Source organism: Lissotriton helveticus, chromosome 12, assembly GCF_964261635.1.
Source record: "Lissotriton helveticus chromosome 12, aLisHel1.1, whole genome shotgun sequence".
Classification (NCBI taxonomy): Eukaryota; Metazoa; Chordata; class Amphibia; order Caudata; family Salamandridae; genus Lissotriton; species Lissotriton helveticus.
Window position 1 is genome coordinate 80,654,406 of NC_136073.1, and position 20,926 is coordinate 80,675,331.

At 42.3% G+C, this 20,926-nt stretch overlaps 1 protein-coding gene across 1 annotated transcript in view; it reads right to left on the reverse strand.

The window, feature by feature from the left end:
* Window positions 1–20,926, reverse strand: part of LOC144797867 (vomeronasal type-2 receptor 26-like) — a 124,357-nt gene that overhangs the window by 25,318 nt on the left and 78,113 nt on the right. Inside the window, exons 4-7 of the mRNA XM_078668669.1 lie at window positions 14,763–15,587; window positions 12,999–13,188; window positions 10,186–10,206; window positions 2,850–2,875 (exon numbers count right to left, since the gene is read on the reverse strand). Of these exons, the coding sequence (XP_078524795.1) occupies window positions 2,850–2,875; window positions 10,186–10,206; window positions 12,999–13,188; window positions 14,763–15,587 (1,062 nt within the window). The remainder of the gene's footprint in view (window positions 1–2,849; window positions 2,876–10,185; window positions 10,207–12,998; window positions 13,189–14,762; window positions 15,588–20,926) is intronic.

Here is a 20,926-nt window from a genome sequence, read left to right on the forward strand (position 1 = left end):
GCCATTCACGCTCTATGTCCACGAGAGAGAAGGTTGTGCATTGAGTGTTTTGACGCAGAAATTTGGTGATAAACAACGCCCTTGTGCGTATTTTTCATCAACGTTAGATCCGGTAGCCAGAGCATTGCCTAGTTGCTTGAGAGCTACAGCCGCAGCTGCAGCTTCCATTCGACAATCTGCTGGTTTAGTAATGAACAACATGCTAGTAGTTATGGTTCCTCATGCTGTGGATACACTCATGAACCGAACCAAGACGCAACACCTTACCAGTGCTAGATTATCAGGTTATGAACTGACACTGTTAGCTAGTCATATTCAGATCAAAAGATGCAATGTATTGAATCCAGCAACATTGTTGCCGACTAGCCAAGAGTCGAGTGATTCCGAACCACACGACTGTTATTTCAAAACTGAGGAAGAAACAAAAGGACGAATTGATCTAAAAAACACTCCGTTGTCAGATCCAGATGGCACGCTGTATGTTGATGGGTCTTGCTTCAAATTGGAGAATGGTGATGTGACTGCTGCTTATGCAGTAACGACCTTGAGTACGATTGTGGAGACTGCAAGAGTGAGTCAGAATTCTGCCCAGGCTGCAGAATTGATCGCGCTAACAAGAGCGTGCGTTTTAGCTAAGGGAAAGAGAGTGAATGTGTTCACAGATAGTCAGTACGCGTTCGGCGTGGCCCATAGTTTTGGCCGTTTGTGGAAAGAGAGAGGTTTCATTACGTCCCATGGGACTAAGATTCAACATGGCCAGCTAGTTAATGACTTGTTGGAATCTCTAACCTTGCCGACTGAAGTTGCGATTGTGAAATGCAGTGCTCATAAAGCAATCACGGATGATGTTGGTCGTGGGAATGCTTTTGCTGATGAGACTGCAAAACAGACAGCTAGAAATATGATGAGTAGAATGTATGTTGCAACGTCTGCAAGATGGATTTCTGAGTCTGGAATGTGTGAGGACACAGTGGAAAGCGTGAAGGAAATTCAGAAAGAGGCGACTGAGGAGGAAAAGCTTGCATGGAGAGAGAGCACGGGTAAATTGGACTCGAGTGGGTGTTGGATTGACTTGTCGGAACAACAGCGTTGGATGTTGCCTGATGCGTATGTGCTTGCAGTAGTAACGATGGCACATGGAACAGCTCACATCAGTTCAAAAGGGATATGTAAGATGTTGGCTCCGGTCTGGAAGAATGATGGGATTAGTAAGTGTGCAGAGAGAGTGGTGAGAAATTGTATGGTATGCTTGATGCATAATCCTGGCAAGGGAATCCCCACACCTGCAGGTCACTTCGCTCCTCCTTCCTGCCCCTTTGAAGTGATCCAGCTAGACTTCATTCACATGGATCGTTGTAATAACCTGAAATACGTCCTAGTGGTAGTTTGTGCTTTCTCCAGATGGATCGAAGCATACCCGCTAAAGGACAATACTGCCTTATCCACTGCCAAAATTCTTCTTAAAGAATACTTCCCCAGATACGGAATGCCACGGATTGTATGGTCAGATAACGGAAGTGAGTTCGTAGGGAAAGTTATGCAGAGTGTGTGTGCCGGCCTAGGGATTAGACAGAAGTTTCATAGTGCGAATCATCCCCAGTCCGCGGATTTAGTCGAGGGTTACAATGGCACCCTTAAACTGAAACTTGCTAAGATACAAGCATCCACGGGTTTGTCCTGGCCAGACGCATTGCCTTTGGCTTTGCTATCAACAAGAGCAACTGTACATTCTAGAGTAGGGCTTAGTCCTTATGAAATAGTTTTTGGTCGTCCTGCAAATGTTTGGGGGGTACCTAGACCAAAAGAATTCAAGCAGCTGGAATACCCAATGTTAATTGATTACCTTTTCGACTTGACTGCTAAATTGAGTCTTATTCACCAACAGGTTTTCGATGCATTGCCAAAGCCACCGGAGAGTCCAGGCCATCAGCTGAAACCAGGTGATCAGGTGGTCATTAGAAATTTTGCAAGAACGAAAAATCTTCAGCCCAGATTCATTGGCCCTTTCCAAGTCCTACTAGCAACGAGAACTGCTATTCGTGTGGCCGGAAGGAAGAACTGGATCCATACGACACATGCCAAACGTGTGCCTCTGCCACTTCCTTACGACAACTGGGTAAAGAAAGGAATCGGTGCCTCTGAAACGGAACAAATCCCCAGGTTCATACCTTTCAGCGATGCAGAACTGATCACGGATTCACCAAATTCTGACTCTCCTCCTGAAACTGCTCTTTTGAACCCTGAACATTTGCCATCTGCACCAAAAGAACATTTGCCATCTGCACCAAAAGAACATTTGCCATCTGCGAACGTGAACATTGCAACGTCAGCTGAAAATACATTGTTTCCAGATCAGACAGCTCCTGCAAAACTGAGATACAACTTACGTTCTCGCAATATGGACAAATAAAGCAGGAAACTGCCTATTTTCAGATTTGAATTTGCTATACATTGCCTCCAGCCAGGAAGTTTGCTAATACTTTGTATTGTTTCTTTTTGTTTTAAAATTGCCTTGCCGTCTGGGTAGCCGTAGGGTCGTGGCTGTGTGCCTAGTTGAATCTGCGGGGGTCAGACACAAGGTCGATCTTTCTGTTAGTTCTGGGAACTCCCAGGGCTGATAGAGGCATTTTCATCTACGTACACATCATCAGTGGTCGCGAACGGTCGTAGAAGATGGAGCTTCCTGAGCTGCAACGAGAAAATGTAATTTATGTTCGCAGAAATAGACTGTACCGAATACCTCACAGCAAATGCTTTCTAATGCAATGTGCAGTTACGTTTTTAATCGTTTTGATAACGTTGGTGGGTGGAATCATCTTTGGTGTACATTTGATTTTTATGCCAGTAACTACAGTACCTCCCCTTGATCCTACTACTTCTACGGTTTCTTCTATGCATTCTTTTCACTCATTTCCTGAACACGAACAAGCTCGACGCTCAGAATTTATTAACAATACATTTGTACAGCTCTTGCATCAACACCAACTGGTAGTTAATACTACAGACTGCTGGGTGTGCGGCTTGATACCTCACACTATGGATAAAGGCATTCCCTATTTAGTCTTGCCTTTTAGCTACAATGGATCATTTCAGGCCTTTCAGACCATTTTTTCATATGCCCTTGAGACCTATCCTCCGCGTCCACCACTGTCCACTAAATACAACTCAGCCAACAAAGCTTTAGTCCAGGGAATTATTGATATGATTAAAGGCGTCAATAATACTCCATCTTACCCTAGAGATGAATTACGGGTGTATTTGAGTTGGAACTCTACAGAGTATCGCCTTAGTTTGGGAGAAAGCAAGCGTAAAAGCTCCACTTCAGTTTGGGTCGTGCCTCACCGAGGTCAAGTCTGTTTGCAAGGAAATGGGAGAAATCCGAGAGCTCAGCTAGGGAGGAGTGAGTGCGTTGAGACTTACGTATTTCCGTCTAACTCCTCCCCTGCCTTTCTGACTGCTAGGGGTACCTACTTCATCTGTCAGGACAGAGCTTATACATGGCTGCCTGCTGACTTCTCAGGTTCATGTTATATTGCTCGATTGTTACCTCCGACATACACTGCTTCTTCAGATTATCACAAGACCAGAGTAGCAAGAGGTGTCTTCAGCAAGGAAGATACCGCTGGTCAAGAAGCTGGAGACTTTTTCAAAGGTTTCCTTCCGTTTTGGGGGCCTATGGCCAATAGTAGAAATCTACGTCAACTAACACGGGTAGTTGAATCTACTATTACAGAAACTGCTGGTGCCCTTAGTAACTTAACAGCTGAGCTTCAGGCGGATCGTCTCATGACGTTGCAGAACCGTATGGTTCTAGACGTAATACTTGCAGATCGAGGTGTGGTATGCAGAATGATCCAATCAAGCTGCTGTGTCTTTATTCCAAATAATGCTCCAACAGTCTATGAAGCAATCTCTAAGCTACACAAGATTTCCGACTCTATACACGTAGATAAGGGAAACTGGTCCTTCATGGAGTGGTTTTGGACTCTGGTATCAGCGTGGGGATGGAAGATTCTGATGGTCATTGGTGTCATCCTAGTATTTCTGTTCTCGTGCTGTCTTATTATCCAATGTGGTCCCGCTCTGTGTAGTCTCTGTGCTGCAACCTGTTTCAGAAAACCACCTGCATTAGGAGAAAAGGCACGAGACAGGATGATGATACAACAACATGTCACTGACCTAATGAGCATAGAATTAGACTCTGACTCTGATATAGACTGAGTAATTGCCTATGTAAGGGCAAAAGGAGGGTCTGAGGTTCCGTGACGATTTTACTCGTGTTTGTAACATTGTCGTAAATACATAATTTTGGTATCAGTGGACCGCAAATGATCCATTTAGTATATCCTGGTGTTTTCGCTATGCTACGAGCAAGAGCACTCCAGTTACAAACACATTTCTGTTCTACCCATGGCATCCATCTTAGAACACGGAAGCCATTTTGTATTCCTTGCCCTCACATAGTCAATGGACACACAATGACCTCTTTTCATTTAAGGACACGTAGGCTTTAGCCGGCGATTCACCTTGCGAGTGACACGTGCACCTTAGGCCAGCAACGCTGTGGCAGCATGACTCGGCAAGAGCTGCCTCCCCAGCCTGAGGCCAGTCCTGCTATACTGGTTCTTGTGTTCGTTGGCCTGATCATGATTAGGCGGCCGAAGCTGGTAACCGTGCCCATTTACGACCCACAAACATCTCTTGTCCTGTCTTTCTATCTTCCACACCTGGCTCTGCTCCTTTCCTTCTGGGCCTTTATTAGGGGGAGGTAACGAAATTTACGATGAGGCGGTCCGGGTCTTGAATGAAGAATTGGCATGGGATTATGATGGACTAGTGGGAACCCCTCATTCGTAATGTTTTGACATCAGATACTGTTGACGATTCCTGTGCAACGCCAAATATTTATTGTTTAAGACACGAATGTTTAGAACTGTGGTAACATGTAAAGAATTTGCCCCGAGCAGAATATTTAGTATATAAGGAACAACCCTCTTTGTACAAATTGAACAGGCTCCTAGACACTGCCCGTGTGCAGTTTCTGTGACTTCTGTGTCCCTGCAGTAATAAACCTTTGGTCTTTGACGCCACCATCGAGAAGCCCGTGTTTCTGTTTGTTTGTGCACCGAGACAGGTTGAACTCCGGGGTCTTCGGGTGTTGTCCCTGACACCTCTGGACGGAACCAAAAAGTCCAGAACTCCAGGCTAAGGAAAAGAGAAAAAGAGAAAGGGAAAGGGTGAGGGGGATTTAGTGAAATGTACTCTATATGAGAGAATTTAAACTAGAAATGATAGTGCAAAGACCAAAGGCCCACATGCATCAAGCATTTTTGGATTCGCTAACGGTGCGATTCCTTAAAATCGGCCGTTTGCGAATGCAAAAGTGCTGTTTGGGATGCATCATGCTATTTTAGAAAATTCAATTTTTTTGCAAATTCTAAAATAGCGATAGCACATAAGAAATCGCAATTGTGCGATTTCTTAAATGCTATGCATCATTTAAAAAAAAAGTGTGATTTTTCAAATAGGAAGTGCAAATTACCACGAAGTTCAACCTCGTGCTAATTTGCGAAATTGTTTAAAAATGCACAAAAATGCATTTTTTAAACTGTTAAGTTACAGACACACATGTCCTTAGGACATGTGTGTATGTAACTTATACTGAAAAGTACATTTCATGGGTGCAGGGGGGGGTCATTTGCACCCCCCTCTCCACCCTTGAAATGCATTGATGAATTGCGATTTCAAATAGCGAATTCGCAATTCCCATTCATTCCTATGGGCATTTTGGCCCATAGGAATGAATGGGAATTGTGAATTCGCAATTGAAAATTTGCATTTTTTTTGCAAATCAGTAAAAATAGCGATTTTTACCGAATTGCAAAAAAAAGCTAAAATATTCATGCATAGACTTTTGCGAATTCTAAATTGCGAATCGTTATTTTTCGCAATTTAGAACTCGCAAAAGCCGATATTGATGCATGTGGGCCAAAGTGTTCTTACCCCGGTTTTGGTGATAATTCCAACCCGGAAGGGTAAACAAGTTCTGTCTGATCAAGGGTAGGTGATCAAGGATAGGAAGAGGTCGGGTAAAGGCTTTAATATTAAAAAATGAACAATTTACATGAGGGAAAATGTTCCAATCCAATTAAGTCAGAGATCGGACGAAAGGTCCTAATGACAAAATATTTCCATCATAGGTGAGCAAAAGTGATATTCCAAACGTCCTCAAAAGAGCTCAAATGGTTAATTTCAAATTCTAAATGTGGCTCGGCATAATGGAACAATAATACTTAAGGGAGTGCCATGTTATCTGTTCATATTTGTGAGAAGCATGCCAGTACACATAAAGTCCCCTTCTCATCTATACCTGAACAGAATTAATAATATTCTATAGAAATCTCATAGTCTATAGACAAACGCAAACAATAGACTCCCAAAGTAATCTATTTAATCTATGAACGTGGAAGGGGCCAAGACTAATTCAGGGGAACTTACACTGATGGCCGAAAACTCTAAAGTGAAACGGGGCGCCAGCACACGAGAGTCATCAGTGGTAAGGAAACCATATCAGATCTGCACCTAGATATAAGAAAAAATGGTCATAAAGAAAAAGGCCCTACGATACCTGGCGGTGATATTAAAATAATATGGCGCGTAAGGATACTGTGCAACATAAAGTTAGGAGGACCCCGCTCACCTATATTCCAGGGTGGCGAGGTGTCAGAAAGAAAAACCGGCTAGGTCTCCGGTAAGGCACGGGTACCTGGGTATCTCAGTTCTAAGGAAAAGGCACAAAGTAAAAAGTAACCATCAGTAAATGGAGTATCAAAACACATCCAAATACATATAACTGTATGAGAAAACGGTACCGGATCCATGGCGAATAAGTTATACGGTGTACTCACAGAAATCAAGCCCTGCTCTCAGCGATCTGGTGTCCGTGATGTTGTGATAGCGATAGGGGCTTCGCCTTATTTACAAGGCAGCGTTAAGCCACTTAAAAGGGAAAGGCAATGGGTGTTGCTGTGGGTGTTCCACGAAACACCTATTGATTCTGACGCTGCCTCCTATTTATAAGGGAGGCGTAAATAGGAGACAGCACCAGAATTAAAACCAGGGAAAACCTTGACTTACCCTGGCACAATCAGGAAAAGTGTTTCATTTTTCTATGTTTTTGCTGTTTTCATGTATGCTGCATTGTGCATCACACATGAAAACAGCAAAATGCCAAGGTTGTTTGTGTACAGGAAGGTACCCCTTCCGGCACATACATTTTATTTTTTAATGCTGTTTTGCAACTTCTGTGTGTGTTGCATTAAGCTGCACACATAGAAGTTAGTAAGCACAATTTAAAGATAATTTATGTGCATGAAGGGGGATCTTCCTGCACATAAACAATCTTCCCCTGCATGCAGAAAACCTTGCACTATGGTGGAAGGGGGCCTGCATTGGTGCTAGGCTGCTAAGGGTAGCGCCAGCGCAGTGGGAAACACAGGGCTGTACCACATTCTTGTAACTGTGGTGCAACCCTGAGTTTTTGAAGTGGCGGAGTGAGGCATTAAGCCAGGAAGGCTAACGCCTCACTCCTCTTAAGTCAATATTCTGTGAATTTGGGCAGATCATGTAATTTCCCTATGCCTAAAAAAACAAAATTTAATGTATTCTTCTGTAAAGTATCTTGTTCTTATGTAAAGCGCGCCAATATCCTTGGGTCGAGTTTGTGGTATGTAAAACTGCAAACGAAGTACCATAAATGAACCAGTTGCACTGTTGATAGCCACTCCAGTGTGCGACTCACATTATGAAGATGTAGACAATAAATGTGTACAGGTATGACACATAGAGGTAGACAGGAACATCTCTGGAGGTCAGGTCTTTCCAACGTACATGTGCCAACTAGAATGCAGTGCTCCTTTGAGCTCTTTAGTGCTATGATAGGGGTGTCCATGAAAGAAGAAACATTATCATTGCTAAGGGACAAGAGGACTCATTGCACATAGGAAGAGCCTGGTGTGCCTGACAGTTCCTGTAGGACAAGGGACTAGTTCTGTATGGCAGAGAATTGTTTGAGTTAGAACTAGATTCATATTTATTTGTGAATTGTACTATTATTAAATTCATTAAAGTAAGAAATCACAATCAATATAATGTAATTGGAGGTCACAAACGCAATGTGGAAAATTGAGACTACATATCCACTAAAATAGTTAATTTTGTGCCTTGTCCAGTATCAATAATATAGATAGATCACAATGTGCTAATTGCACTGCCCCCAAAATTTAGACACCTTCGTACTGCACCACCCAGGTGAAATCAACTGCAGGAAGGGAAAGAAGATTACAAACTATGATGACACATGCAAGAGACAATGTTCAAGCTACAGGAAATCATGCTCTAAAAGTAAACCTTAAAATAACAATAATTTAAAAAGCTATTAGAGCAGTGCAGTACCACTCATATAAGGGGAAATCCCACATGAAAAACTGTTGAAAGGATAGTTTGAGTTAGTGTGTAGTCCTACTTAATTGAATAAATTGCAGTTGTGAGACTGCAGTTTAGTCCAGGCCTGTGGTGCTGATACAATATAAGAGTGACATAGGATTCTTGGTGTTCGCCGTTGCCAAAGTGGCTGAGTATTCAGCGGCCCTATTACAGATAGAGCGCACTTTTCTTCTTTGCGACAATGCGCACCGATGAGCAGGTGCACTGGTTTCAAACAGTGAAAGTGTGCCCTAATATGTTGAATGCGATGTCCTCAGGTTAGCTGCAAACACGCGCTGCCCCTAAGGCAGGGCATTCAAGGGAAATACGGAGCAACTGTTTAAAAGCTGCTCCTTTTATCTTTGTGCAAGCGGCGACCGGCCTGCACTTTTAAGAGGGATTAGATCCCCTTGCAAGTGGGTGAAGTGAGTGAAAGCACCAGCCTGCAGGGGTATTTCTTGGGGGATCTATGGCACCCCCTTTCATTCCTCCAAAGGCCTGCCTTTGGGAGGTGTACCTGATAGAGCGAGGTACAGAAGATTTTGTGTGTACCCCATTCAGATCAATCACACCTATAACAAAGAAAATATATTAATTTTGATTGTTGTGTATTAACCAAAACACACACATTACATGTGGGAAATGCTTTGCACTAACAGGTTTGATTAACATATTAATTAAAGATGTAAAACGCATGTTTAATCTATTTTGTGCATTAAGTAGTGTAATAGTGCATGTCTATGTTGCAATGTACATTGAACACTGCATGCTGCTTTTCTGCTTAATTTTTTTTAATGGCTTGCTGTGTGATGCTTTTCTGCTAGGTAACAGTTTTAAAGGATAAATATTAGCACTGGTGGGATGGGGGGGACAGAAAACACTTATATTCTGTGTATATACATTTTCTTTTTGTGTTTATCGTAGTTTTGGTTGGTTGCCAATTCCAAAATGGCTTCGCTTTTCCCGGATCTGCACAGTAGAAAAAGCTTACATCATTTTGCTGAGAGAAGCTCGTCCATGCTCTGTGCTTCACTGAAAACTTTGCAACTTCAGCTGACTATATTCGAGGCCATTTGATATGAACGCTGGTCAGTGGGGTAGCTAGAGCTTCTGGCGCCCGGGGCTGTCCCTCAGATTGCTGCCCATGGCCGATAACGGGAGGGGGAGGGTGGGGCTGTGGAAAAAAGGACGTATTTGCTCCGGAGCCCCCAATGAAGTCAACTGTGTAGCTTGGCTCTATCGCGCCAAAAACCTCCAGCTTGTTATTGATATATATAAGTTAATTTCACACAAGGCCTAGTGACTTAGAGAAATCGCACACTGCTTTTGTGTTCTGACATTCTTGGCATGCTTTACGTCATAACGTTAGACATACTCCATTATTCCCTCCCGTTACCATGTATTTTTAACCATATAAACCTTATTCCTCATCACCACATTCAGTAGCTTCCAGCCTGAGTTGTGACCCCTAGCTATGTGCGTGCCCATCCAAGAATGTATTTCTATCCAAACAAAACCCTTTAATAACATAAGGATATTTAAAGACTGCAGGGAAAAATAAAATGCAGTTTGAATGCAGCTCCTTGATGGGAGTTTGTATGTAATTGTGCTATTAGGATTGTAACTTATGAACTGCAAGTAACCAAAGGAGCTCTGTGACAAAATGCAGCAACTCACTGAGAAATATGTTAAAAACGGCACCATATCTTACTGCATTAATATCTTCAGCAATTACGGTAATGTGCAAATTATACAGCTTGACAAGTTCAGCCATTTAAAATGTGTGCTTGCTCAGCTTGCATAGCATGCAGCAGCATCTTTTGAAGAAAATGCTCTAACCAGGCCTCGGGGAGCACCCACAGCTTCTGGCTGCAATCAGTTGTATAGAAATATGTGCAGAGAGGATCTTCAATGGGATGAAAAAAGTGGGGGTTCATGTGAAATACATTTCTGGTTCCGTGCCACACGATGGGTATTTTGGTTTCTCTATGAGCTGTAATAGCAGCCAGATATATGACACAACAACTGACATACACCTAATACCTGTCAGTACAATTGGCTTTCTAAATGGTTGTTAGCTGGTGAAGATAATTGAGTAACAGAAATGATAGTGTCACGTGTCATGGAAGCCACAAACGTCTTCCCTCAACTATTTGTCAATATACAACAGGCGCGCAGAGCAACTACTATTTTTGAAACACAGACTGACAGATATCATACTCTTAACAACATTCTGTGACCGAAAAAGGTATGGTTTTTGAGGTTTCAACCCCACAAAAGTATATTGTTTCACCAGCAAATGCTGCATGACCTTTGGCCTGAACGTATAATGGCCTTGCTCCTCCTCTGAAGGAAAGCATTTAATTTCTACCAAATCGCTGCAGCTGAGCAGAGATCAGGGGGTCTATAAAATTCAATATGATATCATAACAAGCACTGGGAAGGCCTCGTTCCTGCTGTTCCAACACATACTGGGCTCAGAATATGTTCACAATAACATACTGCAAGTCATGTCTGAAAATATCGATAAACCAGCATATCTTTACCAGCTCCTGCTCTCAGCAGTGCTGTGTTAGAAGAATAACACATGCTGCATAGGAGGCCTGTCAGGCAGCAAGAAGAGGGTTTATAGCCTGCTGGGAGAGTACATGGTGTGAACAGTCAAAGAAATGGTGAATGCAAAACGTGGGAGCAATGTCTAATGAAAGAAAACGAGGACTTCATCTCCCAGAATGCACTGGACTGATATGCTCTGCTGATAGATACGTGGAAACACCCAGGCTTATGAAAAAAACTGCTCACATACAGTTACAATAAATGTGAAGGCATCACAATGCCGACCTGTCAACTTCCCTGTCATGTTTGTGACAACTATATTGTTTCCACCAATAACAGAAGGGAAGGAGGGACTTATAGTTTCATCTTCCACTTTGTAGGTATGTTCAGTGAGCAGGACTGGCTAGAGGTCAGCCTCATGACACCGGGCAGATTGAGAGCTATGAATTAAGGGGGGCAATGGTTGATCGTGTATTGGTGCTTGCTTACTTATGGCCAGCTTAGTTACCTTTTTTGTTTTAATTAATCCATCTCATTGCTGATCTTCAAAAGTGAGTAGAGTTTTATATTTTGAGGCTTTTAACTGCCACTGTTCTTTATCATAGTAGTAGCCAGTTATCTGGATAAAAGGTTGTGTGATGTAATTTTTTGTGTTTTTAGAGCATGAACAGACGTGTGATACCACTTCAACTAACAATGTAATGTTTTGAAATGACTCCGCTTAATAAACAGAGAGATGGCGCAGTGAAAATAGAAGGCTGCCACATGGTTGCCCCAAGCATTGCTATAGAATGGCAGAACATGACAAAATTATGCAAAATGGTTTGAGAGATAATTAACAAAGCCCGCACGCTTTATATCTGGGGCAGTTGTAAAATATAAAGAACGCATTAGCAAATTCAGCAAGTATTTAGCTTTTTCTATTTTCTTGCAACCCCAGCCACAGCCATGGCAGCGCTGAGAAAACAGCCTATGAACCCCCCTCCTGCCCCGTCGCTAATCCCTGGCCTTTTATATATGTTGGAGACGACAATGCGTGAATGCTGGGTCAATGTGTTTAAGCAGGGCCAGGGCTACACAGACTAAGGCACCAGGAAGGCCCTTTTAAAAACAAAAATGAGCAGGCACACTCACTGTCCAGTCCAGTCATGGCCTCCAGGTGAGCATGAAAATTCACTGGTCACCAACTTGGACCTGCTGTAGGCTTTGCTTCAAGATTTTCACTTCCTGTCACGGTTGAATTTAATAGATCGTCCCACGCATTGTGGTGCCGCACGTCACTGCTGCGCATTGAGCGCAGGGGGGGCTGGCCAAAAGTGATTCCCAGAGCCATCATTGGTAGCGCTTTCGCACGCTGCAAGATTGATGGCTCTGGGACCCACATACGCGGCGGCAGCGCGGTACTGATGGCCCATTACGGTTGCCTATATAATTTATTTTGGGACACTGTGTCAGTGTCTGCAAATAAATTATAAAGGCCGGCACCATGGGCCATCAGGGCCGCGTGGCCGTCGCCCCGAAAATATTGTTGCCTGGGGCGGACCACCCCACCCCCCCAGCTATGCCGGTGACGCTGGTGAGTGGCTGTGGGCTGAAATGATAACCATGAGAACAGCTGAATGTCTGCCAAGGATAAAAGTCAAATGCCTTCCAAAAAGGACCACGTGGAAACAGCTGAATCACTGAAAATGAACATTTAAAGGCCTGATGATGAACGGGAACTGTTTAACTTGTAAAAGTACAGAAATAAATCGAACCTTGTCTAGAAAAGATCATATTTCTATACACATTTCCTTATAAAAAAACTGGTGAATACATTGAAAGCCAATAAAAAGACAGGATGTGGCTGATCATGACTGACAATAAGTATAGGCTACACAGTGGAAGTCAAAAACTGGTTCTCATAAGTACATCGTATACCTGTGACATCCCATTGTACCAAAGGACATCACTGTTGCTGATAATGAAGATCTTTTCTGGAGGGGCGCTGGCATTATAGCTCCCAACCTTCACATGTCTCAGGGAGCCTCCTGGACCTCTCTGCCAGTTCACAATGTCATAGAGAGCTGGGGGATTCCCTTGAGCATCAAAGACCAGCTCCACACCATCTCTTTTCTGCAAACCAAGAGTTTTCACATAGTGGAGAAGCTGTAGAATGGAGAAATGGGGAGAAGGGATGTACATGTTAATGTTCAGAGTCCAAACCTTTGCAAGCGATGGCCAGGGGATGCTAGTAAAGGTGCACAATGCAATACAGGAAGTCACTCACTTCTTTTGAAACAGGCTGCAACTCTTATGTATGGTGCTTGCTTCTAATTACGAAGAGGAAGTGCGAAATGCTCCTCACTGGTCCATGAAGGACCTAAATGTGCAAGAACTGGAAGAAGGTGTTGATTTGGACAGTATGGAGGTGATGAGTAAGGTGCTGCTTTAATGAGATCTAGAAAACCAACTAAAGGTTGCCATTTTTGTACCCAAAGAGAGATTCCTTTGGGCTTTGAGGGCATCTGAAATAGGTTAAGTGTGCAGCACATGTTCATTATGCAGACCAATCTGTTTCCTTTTCGGAATCAATGACTTGAACAGATTTTGTGTTTGCATATGAATCTCTCTGTCGACCTGATTGCTCTCCTAGCGACACTTATCTGCTGACTGACCAGACAGCACAGCAGCATATAAAGGTAGCTTGATGACAGACTCTGTGTAGTGCTAAGGTCTGGGAGCTTGCTTTCAGTAAGCAACATCTTAGGAGAAGAGACATGTGAAGTCCTATAGTATTTTTAGTAGTGATGAATCTGAAGAATTCTTACATGTGACAGTCAGAGTGTTACCATGATTGCATCATTTTTTGTTTTTGTTTGAGTTCACCTGGCATACAAACACACACATACACGCACACACACAACCTCTCTCTCACACACACAGACATTTCTCCGGACCCAAACAACTTGTGAGCTCATTCATTCATGCATTTATCGTCCAACAGAATGACCTTAAACATCCATCTGGTCTACCAAGCTTTTCCATTCAGCCAATCATCCACCCACATCCTAATTTGTGTCTACCCATTCAACCATACTACTTCATTGCTCTAAAATCTCATATATTCATAGGCGATGAACAAGCCCTATACATGAACTATTCACCTACACCAGTTCTTTTGCTCGTACAGCAATTTGGTAAACCAATTAAATCCACTAGCAACTGATTCACTCATACATGCATCCGTTCAAAAACACCCAATCACATACAAATAAACTCACTTCCATCTGGTAAGCATTTTAGCCTTCCCTCCTTCTATCTTTTACCTGTGCATTCTTCTACTAACACATAACCAGTCCTTCACCTCCCAAACCGTTATTATACGCATCCATCCATCCACATGTGTGTGAGTGTAAGTGGACCTGCGTGTTTACTAATTGTAATGCTATTATGTTATTTGTATGGATATTGTGTTTCTATATATCTTTTATTTGTATATACATTGGTGGTGCATATACATAAAAGGGTGATATGCATGTGTTGTTTCATGTACATTGGTCTGTGTGAAAGAATGCTTTTGGATGTTGGTCTGGTCTCTCATGGGTGAATGTATGCATGTGTTTGTGACTATGTGCCAGCATTCTGCCTATATTTTGTGTGTCTGAGCTACACAAAAGACAGCCCTATTGGCTGTCTCAGTGGTTGTTTATATGGATGGTGGTTGGTTAAAAAAAACTTACCTGCCATCCTTGGAAATCCATGCCTTGTGCACATGTCCTACCAAAGAAAGGTCCTTCCTCCTTCTTACAAGAAATGAGATCTTGCAAAGCCAAAACAATTGTATATACTGCCATGTAGACATTGTAAGTTATTCTTAAATCAATATTGCCGATGTATTTTGCAAGAGTCACATCGTTTTCCTCATTGATGTTGCAGGGATTTGTTTCTTTGTCACCAACTACTTGGAGAGTTTTTTGGTCCGTGCATCCAAAAGCTTCCTCCCAGAACTGTCTAATAAAAGATTCAGTGGAAGGTAGGAAAGGCTGGACATTGCTGAGATATTCTTCAAAGCCTTCCATCTCTCCGATGTGGACTGCAAACCCAACGGTGCCAGTAAGAATTTCTGAATACTTTTCCTTGGAGAGGACAGTGGATGTAGACCAGGCCTCACTGGCTATCCATATTTTTCCAGTCACTTTCTGCCTCACCATCTCATTCATAATTGGAGTTACAAAGGGGTCAGAAGAGAAAATGACAACAGCTTTGGCTGTAGAGCTTTTGATTACTTGAACTATGTGTAATGAATTCCTATCCGGTCGACTGGTGATGATGTTCTCCAAGAAGGCGATACAGGCCCCCGATCGAACAAGCTCTTGTTTTATGAGTTGGATGCCTAGTTGACCATAGTCATTGTCATCAGCCAGGAGACCCACCCAAGTCCAGCCAAAGTGTATCACTAACTGTGCCAGACCACGCGACTGGAAGTCGTCACTAGGGATGGTCCGGAAAAAGGAAGGAAACTGGTTCCGGTCACTCAGGAGTGGGCTTGTTGCTAAGTAACTGATCTGATAAAAAAAATATTGAGAGTTTAAAAGAATATTTCCTGAGTAGTAATCTGTAGGGAGATAATAAACATCAATGCAAGTCAGGAATTACCATAATAATGTTGATGAACTTAAATTCTAGACCACTTCTGGAGGACCCACGCAAAGTGGGCATATATAATGCCTGGTATTAGGTCAAAGTAAACACAGTATCACCGGAAGTTTAAGTAGTGGCACCTATCATGGTCTTTATTGAGCCAACATTTTTTAATGGGTATTATTGTTGTGTAAGCTACGGGTCTGGTATAGGTCTACAAGATTTATTTTCCCACCTACGGATGACCTAGGTGAACTAAATTCACTGCACTAACTCTAAACGTGAAAGGTTATTGTAGTTCCGCAGAACTCTACTCAATACACAGTTGAAATAAAATCATTGCTTTTGGGTTACTAACAATCTCTGAAGGGGATTGGGACATTGTGGTAACAGTAATCCTATTTTGTTCTTCACAGCTGCACACACACAGTACTAAGAGGAACAGACACTTTTAATTAAAAGTATTTATTACAACAGGGTGAACCTTTTTCTTAGCAGATCTAAAATAATCACACAGGATATCATAAAAACAACAAGAAGGAATGTTGCAAACAACGAGAATAAAATGAACATTTCTAAAATGGTTAAATTGTAATCTTTAAGCCTAGCACCCCAAACCTACATCTATGCTCTACCCTAGGAGAGCATATAGTAGAGCAGCTTGCGAACTAGAGATTCTTTTGAAGAAGCGGGGCACTGCATACCTAGTTGGAAGCTTGGGAAGTAGCATGCTGCAAACCTTTTTGACAGCTTGGCCTGTCAATATAAGAAGAGCTGTGGTAGCAGCTCTCCTTGTGTACTCAGTTCTTATCAGCTTCAGGCAGGAAACATCAGCTTCTGTGAATGTTGGCAATAATCAAGATTGTCTTCGGGTGGCATCTTGCAGGATAATCTGGGATGAAGGACATCTTTGCCCGAGGGGTCGAGTGTTGTTCCTTAAATATTAAACATTATCAGGGATGAAAAACTCTGACTTCGTTTTAGGAATGTGGTATATAAATTATAGGCACCATAGAAAGGGTCCTAGACATATCTTCAATAAAATGAGAATCAAGGGGGTGTCAATTTGAACTACACCTCTATAATGAATATTCAAGGGATGTTGCTTGATTGTCATCATATATTGATAAGGGAAGACTTGCTGCAGACTGCGTGTCTCATCAGGTGTTATATCTGGGTAATTATAGGAACGCCTTGACACTTTCTGCTCTCTTCTCAGTGCAATGAATGATAAGGGTGGACGACATTTCTAGCATTATTGTTTAAAACAGATGTGACAGAATTTGGAAGGAGTGTAGTCTGAGATGGATTGGAGGGTTGTATCGGAATGGAATCGGGCCTTAGGTGAGTTTGCGTCACTTTAGAGGGAAGTAAGTGTCTTGAATTACAAGCAATCATCAATAATTAATTGTAGGTTATTTCCACACAACTACAATTTGTCCTAAGAAAATGTTGTTCCCAAAAAGTACAATAGGTAGAATGAATATAAATAAAGTGGACTGGGGTAGAATAAAACCTTAGCTTCCATCTGGTGAGTGGTGTCAGCTACATAAATTATTGTGTAATATGGCAGAAGAGCTGTGACTATTTTGTAAAATACTCCCTAACTGCAAATATGTTCATTCTGGTAACCTATAAAGCCAATTCTCAGTGTTTTGATCTTAGAAAACTGTGCCCATCTGCACCAGAGACAGTCACTGGTGTAATGGATGCTGCCTCTGTTTTACTGTGAAATAGGTAGGAAACTTGACCTAATGGGCGCCTGACCTGCAGAAGTGAAACATTTCCAATGGCTGTCCTAAAAACAAACACTGGAGGTAAAACACAAGTGAAGCACATTGTCTCATGGTTGCAAACTTACTCCCAACTTCCATTCTAGAGCCTCACTTTGACTGCGGTGTTGCAGTGGTTAAAGAACTGACAATGCTTAAGGTGATATTTTTTAAGACAGTGGTCCTAGACAATGGAGGAAAATGAAAAAATAAATATAGATCAAATGCTTCTAGATCCTTTGTCCAGTCGGACAGAATTTAATATATCATAAGTTAAGGTAGTCATTTATCCATATAGATCCAAGTGGGACACAGCCTGGGTCCAACTACCACATATAGACAAGTATGGCATACAGAAGAGAGGGCCAGGCAAGGCGAAAAAAGGGTCTGCGTACAATCTAATCATGCAGACCGATGAGACATGAATACACTATTGTGACCTGTTTATATTAATACAGTCAAACGCATATAGTGTATATGATGTCGACGGCGGTTCGATCCCTGTGCAAGGATAAACAGTACCATCCTCAGGACATTTAATTCATGCCTGTTATTAAAATACAATATCAACGCAAGAACCTCACAGTGGATTATCAATGTGAAGACTAGGGTATGAGGGGCGTTTCCAGCAGCTAGAAAGGGATAGCGGGTTGTGCTGCTTTGACGGTGACAATGCAACCATGTGTGATAATGTTCAAGGTCCTAGAATTGGGCCCCTGAAACCAGTCGAGGCGGTGCTGTGCTTAAGGTGAAGCAGTGCATAAGGTTGCCATTTGAACACTCAGGATAGGCCCTAGTTATGCAGTATAATTAACAGTAGCAATGGACCCGCTTGTATGCCCTTTTTATTTGTCTAGCGTTCCACACAATGTAATATGTGCTGCCAGCAACCCAAATGGTTATTGCAGTTTGTGCTTCAAAACATAAATGGGCATGTCACTTTGACAATTTGGGATACATTTCTTTCAGTTTGGTGAACCAAAGCTGAAGAAGTTGGGTGCATGCCCTGGGTTCTGCCATCACTGGCAAACATAGGATATCAAGCAGTGGCTGCTCAGGTGAGTTTGGGATCATGCATCCAAAGTATCGAACAAGTCTATGCCATACCCATACTATACATCCCACTGATTTCATCTGTTTATAGGACCCTGCCAATTGGCATACTATAGCTGTGTTGATGTGGCACGGTGTCGTTTTTTCTTTTTTCACTGCTGTATGAGGCAGAAGCAGAATTAGACCCGATATACATATGATACATAAAAATATGGTGCCTGATTTGCAGTTTGGCAGATGAGTACTTGGACACAAAGATGGCGGATTTCCCTCTTGCCTTTTTACACAAGTTCATTATATCCTAATACATGGCATTTGTTATGATCTACCCACCCACCAAACTCAAAATAAGGCACGTAGTTTGTAGTAATCACTCTACCCATTTAGATGAAGTTCAAGAGGATTTATTCAAGTTGGGTACAAGATTGGTAATACAGCCCCACCAAGAGCAGCCAGCAATGCGCTCAGCTCTTCTCCAACTGTGGATTTCATACACTAACATTCTATGTTACATCATATCAAGAGAATTCCACTGGTGGAGCAGTGGATGACATGAAAAGCATAATAACCAAGATACTACATATCCTCCTTTCTTCCAGAAGGGATACAGAAAAGAGAAAAGAGAAATATAGAATCAGATGTAGAGGCTAGAAGAACGAAATGGAGAGGAGAGTACTAGAGAGAAATAAAGCAGAGGTATAGAAAAAGAAAGCAACCCAAAATCTTAAAGAAACAGATAAACATAACCTATTTGCATCCTCCATTCTATAAATGAGAGAAAGAAATAAAGAAAAAAAAGATAAACCATCAATGAGTACTCTCTGTTCACCAACTGGCCAGGTAAGTATGCGAGAGAGCAAACCACATCAGGAGAAAAGAAGAAGAGAACAAGAGAAGATCAAACTATTGTGCACTGTAGAATAAAACAAACAACCCACACTAAACACCTTAAGGAAGGTAAGAACGTGCACTGTAAGGATGGTATAAATCATGTAATAACATGTGTAATATCATGTACGTGTAAGGAAGCACCTCATGGAGAGGTCAAACATACCTCGTGGGGAGGTCAGTGTTGTGCACAAAAGGAGAGGTCAAGAGACAATGTGCATTGGAAATGCGGGACAAAATCTTCGCAACATTTGAGCCATGAGGTGAAAGTGTGCACTGTATTTAAAGATACAAACCTTGTGGAAATGCGGGACAAAAATCCTCGCAACATGTGAGCCATGAGGTGAAAGTGTGCACTGTAATAAAGAAACAAACCTCGAGAAGAGGTCAGTGTTCTGCACTAAAGTAGCAGGACTAGAACCTTTGCGAGAGACCTCGTGTGGAGGCAAGGACAATGTGCACTGTAATAAAGGGACTCAAACCCCTGCCAGACACCTAATGTTGAAGTACACACATTGTACAATATACCCTGTGTAGGGAAACAACAAAGAACGATGACCTTGAGTCAAAGTCTGTTGTTGCGCATTGTAAAATATGGGCGGAAAACCCCAAAACACACCCTAGACACCCAATGTAGAGTGACTAAACAAGAAGCAGTGAATATGGGTGAGTGTCTGTTGTTGTGCACTGTAGAGCCATGAAGAACATGAAGACCATTGACTAGAACATAAAACAACGTGCACCGTAACAAACAGGACCAAACACCAACACCTTATGAAGGTACAGAAATTGTGCACATGGTGATAGAGACTGGGACCCATCACCAAACCTTATAAAATACAGAACAAGGAAAAGGGGACTAAAACCCAAATTCCAGCACTTGAAACAAAGGAAACCTTGGCATACATAAATGTGTAAAATAAATGTTAAACAATACATGCTGGTGGTAAGTGGGCGGTGGCAGAGCCCACAAGCTGCTGCTACGATCGTTACCCTCTGACTGTAAAGGTGTTTTAAAACTTGGCACTTCAGTCTGGGTATGGGGTTCTGAATCTCTCACTTACTGCAGCGCGGAGACACGCCGGTGGGCGTAACCAGGTGCTTTATAAACTTCCTTATTATTATTATTATGCGCTGTGTAGGTTTTAAAACACAAAAAGTCACTGGTGTGCCTGTCACCGTGGTAGGAACAGGCAGACAAAACAGGACCCATCAGAAAAACTTTGGGATAAAGAAACTGATCCATAACGGAACCCCTTGCAACAATATGCCAACATCTCGTTGCTATGTAATTATCGTTAAAAAAATTGTTCCTGTGGCATTATGACCGCTTGCCATCTAATTATGCTCGCCAAAATTGTTCCTGTGGCATTATGACCGCTTGCCAATCTCAAGGCAGTACAGCTGACAGTAATCCTCAAATGTACGTAGACAGGAAAAAGTACCTTCAAAAGTTGAACGTCTCCCAAGAAGAAAGTGAAAGACAATACTTCACCATGTTGCTGCGTCACGACGTGACCGGAGGATAAGTTTGTTGAAACTTTATTGAG